At 38.8% G+C, this 12,726-nt stretch overlaps 2 protein-coding genes across 4 annotated transcripts in view; one reads left to right on the top strand and one right to left on the bottom strand.

The window, feature by feature from the left end:
• LOC135704237 (uncharacterized) overlaps positions 1–12,726 on the bottom strand; it is a 119,428-nt gene that overhangs the window by 64,073 nt on the left and 42,629 nt on the right. The window lies entirely within an intron of this gene.
• Positions 1–12,726, top strand: part of msi (musashi) — a 169,526-nt gene that overhangs the window by 135,676 nt on the left and 21,124 nt on the right. The window contains exon 8 of one of the 3 annotated variants that reach the window (XM_065225672.1): positions 1,452–3,986. The exons of the other annotated variants lie outside the window; for them this stretch is intronic. Coding sequence (XP_065081744.1) covers positions 1,452–1,476 — 25 coding nt within the window. The 3' untranslated portion in view covers positions 1,477–3,986. Of the gene's footprint in view, positions 1–1,451; positions 3,987–12,726 lie in introns of those variants that run through there. 3 annotated transcript variants of the gene reach the window in all.

The following is a 12,726-nucleotide window of genomic DNA, read 5'->3' as shown; positions in this document are numbered from 1 at the left end:
TTAGCGAATCTCTTACGTAACGAGGCCGGCTACTGATCCTATTTCGATCGTTGTGCCATACACCGAACCGAAATCCTTTAGTTGCTCTGCTCCCAACCGAATACCGCGTTGTTCGCAAGTTTGCGCGTATTTTGACATTTAAATCATTCATGAATTATGGCAGATATTCACGGTCTAAGTACACGCTCTACCCTCCAACGAACGGCGGGCACTTGATGCACCGTCTACCGCGCTCGGATGTACGTTTTTTTTTTAATAGTATTTTGGAGTACCCCCGTATCCTAAAATAGATTTACGCCGGCCTGTCTTCTGCAAACAGCTGGGTTCATAAATTTATTATTTATAGTTGTGCCGGTTTGTGGCGTGCTAGTCAAGTTTGACACATTCCGGTGTGGAGCGAAACGATTTCGCGTGAGATTTCCCCCGCTGTCGAATTCCTTCAACTTGTTGCCACGTGAAAGTACGAATATACTGTTGTATGCTTCGTTTATGAGAAAGTTTGAACATACTGAGAGGTAAGCACATATCATCGGTAAGAGACGTGTGTGTGCGAGAGAAAATTTGCGAAAAAATCTAAGGGCACTGGTGGGATTCGAACCCACAATTCCAATGCATTGCCAATTATACAACGGTGGACCTATATGGTCTACGGATGTATTTGGCTAATGACATTTGAGTTTCGAATCCGTTTCCCACCCTAGGCTTTTTGCGCAAGCGTTCCCTTATCGACGATATGTGCTTGTACCACAACCACTCAGTAACAGTCGATGTGAACACGATGTGTGCTTACCTCTCAGTATGCTCAAACTTTCTCATAAACAAAGTCGCTAAACCGTAAATCAAAAATTGTATGCTTCTTCCGTAGTCATGTTCATGTACTAAACGCCACTTCCAATAATTTGTCTACCAGTGTCCGGGTTGCGCTATTGTTATTGGAGTAATAAATCTTCACCGAGTAGCTACCCTTCTCGTTCGGCTGTAAACAATCGTGACAAATTCCTGTTTGTATAGATATTTGAGACAATGATCCCGACCAGCCAGCCTGTGAGGAAATCAATCGCGTGTGTGGTTTTGCATCCAGCTTCACTAAACCTCTCCATCCTCCGCGCGCTATCTTCTAATAGGTTGTTGTATGTAATATCGAATGCCCATCTACCCTCTAAGCAACTGGTACAAGTTTCAATTTGCATATCCCGCTCTGTTCCGCAATAGAGGTGAAGTGTGGTAATCGCAGTTGTTGCCTTACTCTAACACACACACACACCCTATATTCTGGCCTAACACGACACACGTAGGTACTCACTTACTTACTTACTAAGCGCAAGTGTACGATGATCTCAGTTCCCTAACAGCGCACAATTTCGGCCTCATTCACTCAACTGGTGGCGGAAGCAGTCCAGATCCATTCTTACGTATTCCCCTGTTTTCCTGTTCCGACCGATTGTTTGCAGACTGTTTCCCGAAGCGCACTGTTGATTGAAGCACGGCAGCACGGCAGCAGGGCGGTTTGAAATGCAGTGCGCCCAGTTAGTAGCAGCGGTGTGATAAACGCGTAAGTGATATAAAACCCAGCGCTCCCAGCAAAGAACGCACGCGGAGTTTGGGGCCTAATGAGGAGATTTTGGGCGCGATTCCTTTCTCATGGATACATGATTTTTCTCGCTTTTCCCCTCGCCGAAATTCGAAGCGGGATGAGCGGGAAGGGGGATTTGCTGCGATATTTTTCGTACAAGACTGTCTTTTATTTTACGTTTTAAGTAATCAGTTTAGTTTTGGTAGGTTGTATGTTTTAAGTGATTTTAGCCGTAGTTTTGATCTTCATTTTTTTTTATTTAGGGTTGTTTGGTTCGCTCGAGTCGTGTAGTGTATTGTATGTTAGTTTTAGAACCAATGATTTTAGCGCGTTTGCGTCCGACACACAGTATTTGTTAGGATTAATGTATTAGGTACGGTTTTACTTTTGCACGTAAGTTTGTATCGAAAGACAATTTTGAAAAGACGAGAGTGTGATTTGAGGGTGAGTGAGTTGGATTTTATTTTTCAATAAGCCTGATTTGTGTTCTACTGATTGTACGAGAAATTGCGTTACACATCACATCTGCTGTTCGGAAATTATGATTTCATAGAAGTAAATAATATTTGGTTGTTTTCTTTTTCTGGTTTGCGCCATCACATTTTTTGATTTTCAGCCATAGGTACCACAGATAAATGGATGAGACAGAAGATTAATGCATTCGAGATAAGTGGTGTTTGCAATTATAGGACGCACATCGACAACATATTCATCAAATAATGAATGCCGACATAACAACAACTAACTAATAAATTTGGTTCAACATTTCACATTTGTAAACAATGGGTTTCACTGTCGATTTCTCAATAATAAAATCTCACACACGTGAATTGATAACACCAACAGGCAAGGAAATGCTTCCTCTACCAGTTGATAGTAGTAGTTTGTGACTTTTAATTCGTGATATTTGCATCGGAGCTAGGAGCTACCGTCAGAGCGTGATATTCTTGAAAGCTTAAGCTGGGTGCGAAAGCCGCTCCATTCAATTCGTTCCCCTATCCACACCATTTCAAATCCCACGTTAAACACGTCAATAAACGGTTCAAGTGAGTTGATGATGGTTGGCGTTCAAGTGACTTGAAAGCGAATAGAACAACATTAATGGGCTTTGGGGATGGATATTTTCGATTTAATCTGAGGAATGGAATGGTCAGTTAATTACAATTAAATTACAACCAATTGCCTAAAATAGTGCGACATCGTTGAAATTGATCAGTTATAGATGTCACCCACGCGATTCAATTGAACGTCGCAACGATATCGATACTATTCAGGACCATGCAAACTCCATCTGGGCTACTGTTTCCAATTTGGAATGCAATGACTACGCTTTGCAGTTCGGGGACTATAACTAACTTTTGCTACAGTAGCAACAAGCGCTGAAATTCTGAGCTAAATCGAATCTAATCAACCAACTCTATGATCGAAAGAGTGAAGGGGTGTCATTTTCTCATACATTTTGACCAAAAACCCCATATAAACTTTGAACCAAAGGCTTCAGTTCGTGCCACAACCAAATGAGCTGAAACTGTCAGATAGTGGTTTTCCCACCTAAAGGCACTAATAGGTAGAAAATTAAAATTTTTATGTGGGCCATTCTACTTGATCCATACTAGATCCTGACGCCTTGGGCATACGAGAAGAAACTCATACATTTGATTTTCGATGAGCAATTGCGCAGTCTCCCGCGTTGACTGGCGACCAATCGAATCAGCTGGTTATGTTGACGACGCTGATTACTACTTTATGGCCTGTTTACATATGTGCTGGTTCATAAAGCGGATTAACCAAAATTGGTATAATCCAATCAAGGTTGAGTCAGAAATTGATGCGCCAATGTTAATCAGCACGGAAAAACTGTTTACATCATGCTAATAACCATGGGTTTGCGAACGACAGGCTCACCAGCACGTAAATCAGCACATTAATCAAACGATTTACGACCTCATGGTTGAATTTTTTTCACCTTTCTCGCCCACGCCCCGTGATCTAACGTTGTGCGTCGACGGAAACGGTACAAATCGGAAACTTTTCTGACCATTTGTCAACTCTAAGAGGAACCCAGTGCACGAAAAGGCGACAGCAAGAATGTACAGAACTACTGCGGAATCATCTCATTATACTGATACTCTAAGGTATTTTAAATCATCGTCAATCAGGTGCACATACATACACTCTCAATGAAAGCATAGCAGTTAAATCTTTGCTTGATTTCCTATTCAAATGAGACAGTATTCAACAACAATAGACAGGTTCGGTAGGAAACTCTTTTGGGATTCTTGCAGAGTGGTGTACCCCGTTTGGTATAATAGTCGTTTGGCATAGTAGTCATTTGGCAGAATGGTCGTTGACATAATAGTTGTTTGGTATAATACATACAAAAATGGTACATGAAGCTGCTAAGCGGTCAGTGGACTGTCTGCAATTTTTCATGTGACAGGGATTTTCCATAGGAGTAAAGAGCGATAGTAGCACCGTCAATGAGAATTTGATAGCTCGCTACTAGGATTTTGTTTTCTCTTAATACTTTTATAAGGAAGGGAATATTTCCTTCTTTGCAAATTATTATAAAAATAATAAATAATAAATGGAATTCCGGTGAACAGTTTATTATGGGAAAATAAATTTCAGGGAATCATTTCGGGAAATGGCATTCAGACAAATAATTTTCCGAGAAATGGCAACTCGGGAAATGGAATGCCACCGTTTGTCCGAATGAATTAAAAATAAAGCTATAGGGTAATTGCACCAGTGTTGTCCATAGTTTCCTATTTTGGTCATACCTCAGAAAAACGATTGAATCACTATATTCGTGCGTTTTGTGGGCGATATGTATGTGTACCCCTATGAATATGATTTGAATCAACAATCTTAACAGAACTCAAGACCACAAGCTTGTGAAAAACGTTCAATATCGCCAAAATAAGGACATGGCCAATATAGGTGCGTTTCCCCTATTAATATTCTTTGTGATGCCAATTAGAGGTGAAATTTGCTGTTATTGTTGTGCAATACTAAAATAACACTTTTTCACGGAATTCTGCCAAACGGCTGTATGTCAAACGGCATTATGCCGAACGGAGTAGACCCGTTTCAAAGTACTTCAGAAGCAAATTTAATGAACTTTCAATATAAACATAACTAAAACGGCAGTTCCAAGCAGAGACGTCAGATTTGAAGACTTGTCTTCATTTTGAAAACATTTGAAACTCCTTGAAAGCAGTGTAAAATTAATATTTTTAATAAGTTATTTAACTTATACAAAATCCACATCTTGGACTTCGGAAAAGTTTTATAATTTTTTGGCCTACATACAAACTTCTTTGGCATTGATTCGGTAGATAACTAGTTGCATGGCGTGGATTTTGCGGATTAACAATCGGCATTTTTGTAACAACCCTGCACTTCATCAACCTACAGTGTTGAAAAATAGCCAGAGAAACTTTACTGATATTTACGATAGACGCTGGAGATTTTGTTAATAAATCACAAGCTAATATATGATCAACCAGTAATCTTAGGAGACTATCTGAACACCCAGCGGAGTTTATTCATATTTTATTGGAAATCCGGAATACCAACGAAGTTCAAGTTTCAAGTTCCACAAAGTTTCTTGAACTTAAAGTTAGTTTCATGATTCCAAACGAAGTTCCCTGAACTTCTTTTCAATCCATTGAGCTTATCCGAAGCTCCCTGGGCTTGCGGGATGTTCCATCAACTTCTAAGAAGTTCCCTATACTGCCGTGAGATCACAATGCGACGTAAATCCAATTAATAAATTGTTCAGAAAACAGATATTTTTGTGTAATCTCTCGTAATGATTAAGAAAATTTGAAAAAATATTACTGGTTCTGTTCAATTAGTGACAGTGGAAATTCGTGTCAATCAAATACTTTTTTCTTTTGGAGCAATATGCAAGGCAAACGTTTTTTTTTTTGCGATGTTAAGGTGGAAACCTTATTTCAGATTACTCTCATTATCACCCCAAAAATATCTAAATATGATCTAAACGAAGCTACAAACATGAACCTTGATGTGTGTCTACAATGCCTTTTAATTTGTCAGCACTTATGAGTAGAAACAGTGAACAATTTTCACTGCTTCTTTGAAAATCTATGGCTTACGTAACGTTGTTTGCATGCTTCAGCAGAACCCGAATATTTACCTTTTACGTCATCTTCCAAATTCCAGAATTTTTTCGCAAGCTCTCTTTATTGGGTTCTTTAGGGCTATTGAGGTAATTACATATTCGTTATCTGCTTTACAAAATGAAATCGAAATCCAATATTTCATCAATTTTGGTGCACTGGAACAGTGCCATTACATTGGCAGAAATCCGAGCAGCACAGATTCCTTGGCGAAAAGTTTCGATTGACCGGACCTCCGGACAATTGGGTTCTTTAATTTTGAAAAATATGTCGGTTTTCATACATCATCTGAAAGGGCGTCGTTTTCTGAGCACAACGATATTTTTTTCGATCCCATTTACTTCCATCTCAATTTTTAAATCAGGATTAAAAGCAAAATAATCACTTCACTGTTTGACACTAAACTAACAAACTGACAGCTCGTTCCCATACGAAGTACCATCGAGGGGCGCTAAGATTTTGATTTTTGCTTATGTAATCACACTTATTTAAAATAGTTACAGTGCTCCAAAATTGATGATATTTTGGATTTCGATTCCATTTGTAATGCAGATTACGAATATGCAATTACCTCAATACCCCTTAAGAACCCAATTCGTAGGATTCATCTCTTTTGGCACGTATTGCACATTGTTTGCTGTGTACCAAGCTACCGTGTCTTTCGAGTAGTGTATTGACACCAAATCGAACCAAAATAGTACTGCGCCATCATGTTGACGGATCGTGGACCGCAGACGCCGAACGTAAATTTCAGTGTTTATCGTCTCCTTCGTCACTGTCCTTTCTGGGACACCCTATATGTTATCGGTTCTTGCTCGAGAATCACCATTTTAGCGGCCTTCGGCGGTATTTTAGTATAGGAAGAGCTGTCAATTTGTTAGTTATGTGTCAAAAAGATTCAAAAAACGAGTTGAACGTTCATGGGATCGAAAACAAATATCATTGTGCTCAGGGAACGAAGCTCTTTCAGATCATGTATGACAACCGATGAATTTTGAGAATGTAGGATCTCAATTTAACCAAGATCTCCAAACTTCCGGGAAGATCCTGAACCTTGATTATTGAATGATGATTTTTTTTATATTAACTGGCCGGAACATCCAGGGAGTAGTTCATTGAGCTTTTTTGAAACATGTTCTCTGATAAACTGCTACAAAGCTCTCTAAACTGATGCGAAGCACCCTGAAGTTCTAATGCTGAACTTCTACGATATTTGCTGAGCTTCTACGAAATTCCCTGAAGTTTGCTGAACTTTTACTAAGTTTGTCGAAGTAAAACCACATTTCTATGAAGTTTAGAAGTTCTCCTAATTTCTACTAAATATGCTAACAGTTCGATGAACTCTTCTGAATTTAGCTGATTTTCTGCAAAAAAATTTGAAGTTTTGCAAAGTTTTCTGAACTTATAAGTAATTCCCTGAATTATGCCAAGCCCATTAAACCATACCGAAGTGCTCTGTGACGACCAATTTCCCCAGCTTGGAGTACTTCTCAGCTTAGAGTGCTGAAGCGTGAGCGTAACGCAGTCCAGAGAAAACTACGTCGTCACAGAACAGCTGACACGAAGCGTGACTTCAAGCGTGCCAGTATCATTTACATTAAACTTAACAGTGCCTTGTATAAATCACACGTCCTCAGAGTTCGGTGGAATTTGCGGCGTAACCCCCGAAATTATTGTAGCTTTGTCAACAGCAAAAGGAAAGATTCGAATATACCGTCCAACATGCTACTCGATGGGAAGTGGACTCTTTCTTTCTGTCTTCGATAAAAATATGACAAGTGACGTTGAAGCTGTCTCTGACTTAGTGGAACTGAGCACATTCGAAGTAACTCGGGATATGGTACTTTCACTAGCAAGGAGACTGAAAACCTCACTCTCTCCTGGTTCAGATGGAATTCCGTCAGTGGTGTTCTGCCGTTGCTCAGCTGCCTTAGCAGAACCTTTAGCAGCCATATTTAATGCATCCTTTGAGCAAGGAAAATTCCCAACATTTTGGAAGCAGTCGTATATGTTTCCTGTTTTCGAAGCTGGCAATAAACGGGATATTAAGAACTATCGAGGTATCACCAGTCTTTCAGCAGCGTTCAAACTGTTTGAGATCATCTTGAGCGAATTTGTCCAGAATCGCTCGAAGAACTACATTTCAACTGACCAGCATGGATTTATTCCCGGTAAATACTGATCTGAAAGCCTGAGCAACTTAGGTCGTGGTTACATTCCTACTTGACTGGACGAACTCTTCGGTTACAACTAGGATATTGTGTCTCTTCTACGTTTACCAGCACCTCTGGAGTACCTCAGGGAAGTAACCTGGGTCCACTTTTACGTTATTCTTCAACGATGTAGCAGCATTGTTGGGAGTTAAATGCAAGCTCGTTTATGCAGATGATCTTAAGCTATGCGTCATAGTTCATTCGATTGAGGATTGTCGTCGTCTTCAAGCTCTGCTAGATTTGTTTGTGAATTGGTGCCGTCGCAATAAGCTCATCATCAGCGTTCCAAAGTGACGTTTCACCGCTCTAAGAGGTCAATCCTTTACGACTACTGCATTGACAATGTAACGCTTCGCAGAGTAGAACGTATGACTGGTATTGGTGTTCTTTTGGACCCAAAGTTGACCTTCAATATTCACTATTTCTCGATCATCTCTAAGGCGAATCGTCAATTTATTTCAAAGATTGCACGAGATTTCAAGTTTAGTTCGGCCCATACTAGGTCTCCATATGAGCTAGTGTGAAACCTCCGAATAGAACGTGTTTAGAAAAGATTTTTGAGGTTTGCTTTGCGCAGCCTGCCGTTGCGCGAGCCGATGAATTTACCACCTTATACAGCGACCGATGCATGCTATTGGACCTGGACACATTGGAACACAGAAGAAAAATGCAACAAGCGTTATTTGTAGCGAAACATTTAAATGGCGATGTGGACTGCCCTCCACTACTTTCACAAGTAAACTTTTTCTACAGTACATTGTAAGAAACACATCCACATACAGAGGATGTAAGAAATCCTCACTTACAATTAATGTTCATTCCATTTATTTTGCATGTAAATGTCACTCATATTTGGGGATTTTTTTTTTGAAAATTCGAGCAGATTTGTACTCAGTGAGTACCCGTAACGATTTTGAGTAAACGGAACCCAAATTTTAGTCAGAGTCTATGGTTGCGTCGGTTGTTCCTTATCCTTTCATTCCACCGAAAAAACTCCATAAAGCAACTCTAGATATAGCTGGAATTAGGGCGTAACAGCTTTTGTAAATAATGACTTCTCTTGGTGATTTCTAAAAGGTCAAGGCTCGCTCACGCTAGTCAACATCACCTTCGGGTAGGGAAAGACTTCCGCTTTCCGATGGTTATGTTGGTTTGCGTGGGCGTGTCTTGAATTCCTAGAAATCATCGAAAGAAATCATTGTTTACAAAAGCTGTTACGCCCTAATTCCAGCTCTATCTAGAACTATCATTCTGCGCGTGTAGAGACAGGTGCCGTCAACGCCAATAGGTAGTTGATTGAAACCTGATGCTTCTGATGGGTTGAACCCTTGCTTTCGATTTGATTGTTGAACATTATTCAAAGCTAAATAATGCCTCATTATTTTCAAAAGTGCATATTTCATGAGAAACTTTAGGTTGTTCGAAGCTATTATAAAGCACCCTTCCGTATTTTGCCTCCATAAGCCGGTTGATCAAATCAAAACAAAGATTTGTATAAAGATTCTTCACACCGCATCCATTTATCTGTGAACCAGTGCATTCTATAACTGCCAAGTACTTATAGGAACTCGATTCGATTAAACCAATATAATTAGACGCTCGCCCGCTAAATCTTCCCTTTGCATGTTCCTTCTGTTCTTCCCACATCTTTTAATGAAAGCTTTAACCTAGTAATTTTCTCTCCCCATTCATCCCCTCGTCACCACTGACTGATTCGCATTGAATCGAGTACCGGCTGCCCAATGCGGTGGGGGTCACGTTGTAGAAAATCGAACGCAACTCGAACACTGACAGAGCTATTCGATTAAGTATCGCCTTTCTGCCGTTGTTTTCGATTTTTGCTAGTTTAGAGTCAGTTCTGTGAACAAACACCTACATATGTTTTATTTTCCTTCTCTCTTCTGTCTTGGTATCGATTGCTTTTACGTTTAACAAACACGTTGTAACCGTGCGTACGGAAGTGCTGGTAGATAGTGGGATTTCCGCCAATCCGTCGCCAGCTGCTTCGTAGTGGTCCCGATAGGAAGTGGAAGCGCTCCTTAAAAATTAGTTTACTTTCATTCATCGTCGTTTGTATAGAAATATAAGTTTGTACGAGTATGCATCCGTAATCCAATTGTAACTAGCCAAACTTATTCAGAAAATTAAGTAGGATTCAGTAGACAAATATTTTGTTCGTATTCTTTTAGATTTACTCGACATTAGTGGAAGTAGTCAATCTTTCCTATTTATACTCTAACGGTCAGTATCGCGTATTATATAGCATGATTATTTTCGTTCCCCCATTTTTTGCCAAATCGAAATATATACATACTTTGACGTTTAAACAATTTGTTGATGTTTCTTTAAAAGTTTGGAACGAATTATGGTAGTTAGTGTATTTTAACTCAAGGTATATCGACTAATGCCCTCTGTATTAATGACAATATCCACCGTTTGACTTTTATTTATACGTATAGTTATTGTTCACACTTACCCTTAAAAAAAAGTATCGTTGCTAGGGCGACAGCAAGTGAAGCTAAATTAAACATATCCTCACTCACTTAGCGTATGAAAAAGGTGATTTAAATTTAAAATACAAATCATTAAAAAGAAACACATAAAGAGTTATATATTCTGAATTATTGCGAATGAATAAAACCAAACGTTCTTCCATAGGCAAGTAAACACAAAAAAAAACTTAAGTGATGTCAACAAAGCAAATAAAGCTTTATCAAAAAAAAAAAGAAGCTATACTTAATATATATATATATACATATATATTACGATACTAAGTAATCTGATAACTGATGAATTTAAAACAACGCTTGTTTGGTAGCAGACGAGCGGAAACCTGTTAAGCAAAACCAAAACGAGCACGTGTCCGAGCACGCAAGCACACTAAAACACACTAACTGCTAGGGTTCGGAAGCTCAACGATGTTGAAACGTCAAAAAAAAAAAATAAGATGAAACGGACAAGACACACGTGCAAACTTATATCTCTCGTCAACTGAAGTCTAAACTTGTGAGTGAGAATTTAGTGAAACTTTTTTTTAGTGGGATCGGCTCCAAATGCGCCAAACAATGCAATATTTATTTCCTACTGTACTGTATTTAACTTCCTAATCTTTAGCCCACAGAAAGGAACGACTACAGTTTTGAATTAACTATCATCACACTCCGTTTTGGGTAGTTGTTGTTATTGTTGCAAACTTTTTGCAGATGTCCTCTTGCTTCTTCCGTGCGCTCGTGCGCAGGAATGCCGAGGTTTGAAAAGGGGGCATCGTTGTTGACATTATTAACGTAGACAACAATTGCTAAAGCAGCAAACCAAACGTAAACAGAAAATACAAAATTACGAAAACAGTTACGTGGACCAAACTGCATACAAATGAAATGCAAAAGCAAGCGATACGAGGCAGAAAAGTCTGTAAATTGTGTCGTCGGTTTGAAGTTTGAATGATTTGACTAACAAGTAAAAGAGAGTAAAACAAGAGCTTTGTGACAAAGAACAAACGTCGTGGACCGGAGCATTATTAGATCACTTATAAAGTTAAATAATAATAATAAAAAAAATGATGAAATAGTGGAAATGAGATAATGAAAACTATGGAAATAATCCCATCGAATTTTGAATTTTGCAGTTTTGATCAATTTTAAGACAAAAAGTAGATTATAAAACAACTATCACCAAAATAAAATATGAATAGTAAAAGCAAAAAAAAAATGAACGTGTATGTTAAAAACAATATGAATGTTAAAACAAACCAAACTAAGTGAATCTAAATCTGTTAGGGGTAAAGCAAAACCAATTCAAATACAGGATCCAAAAATCTCAATCGACAAGTAGTAAGCAACGGAAATGGCACGCATTAAGGCAACCGCCAATTGCGCAACCGGTTGCCACCAAACTCTAACAATATTAACTCTAAAGCAGAAAATGACTAGTTCTAATAATAATGACTCAACCCAGTGACCATCTCACACATCATGGCTGTTTCACTATAAATAACAGAAGCAAACCAAATGCAAAATATAGCAAACAGTCACGCAGTCTTGAACACGAAGGTGACGATGAGGATGGAATGCATCAAAAATTGGCAGCTTTTTATATTCACTTCGTTTTGATCTCCCGCTCTAGAAGATAAATATGGTTAATATATGTAGAGAGAGAGAGACAGCAGAGGCAACCAGTGACCAAAGTGTATCGATCAAAAGCAAACACGGACTTTTCTTCCCTACATTTCACACATACACACACACACACACAAGCACACATTACTCACAGACAAACCTTCGCTTCTATACGCATCCCACGCAAGCGATCGACGTTTTCTTCACTCAATAGGGAAAATTATGAAAATATAAATTTAAAAGACAGAATCACGACGCTTTCATATTTCATAAACGGAGACGAGTATATTTTTAGGCAAGTACTTCAATTATTGCGGAAGGAAGATAAACACTATACAAACATGTACTTGGGTACTGATAAATTAGCGCGCAGAACTTAGCGAAAGATATGTTTGAATAACATACTAAAGAAAACAAGCAATCACTTTGTAAGGAAAAAGGAAAATCCGTGCATGATTCGGGAAGCTGCGGAAGCGGTGAGGAGAGAATAAAATTATCATGCGTACATATTTGTGAAGCAATACAAAATGCACTGAATTCAACCCGATTCGGTGCGATCCAAGCGATGCTCATTTTATTGTCTTTGTTTAGAAGTTCAATTTTCCTAGCGATGCTCATTATTGTTTTGCGGTAGTTGTGTATTAATTTCATGAAACAGGCACTTTTTTTTAGGCCAA

The sequence above is a fragment of the Ochlerotatus camptorhynchus genome, unplaced genomic scaffold, assembly GCF_037179485.1.
Source record: "Ochlerotatus camptorhynchus isolate MF236.1 unplaced genomic scaffold, CSIRO-AGI_Acam_v1.1 ptg000232l, whole genome shotgun sequence".
NCBI classification, from domain to species: domain Eukaryota; kingdom Metazoa; phylum Arthropoda; class Insecta; order Diptera; family Culicidae; genus Ochlerotatus; species Ochlerotatus camptorhynchus.
Note: the sequence above shows the minus strand (reverse complement) of the source record. Positions and strands in the feature narration are given on the sequence as shown.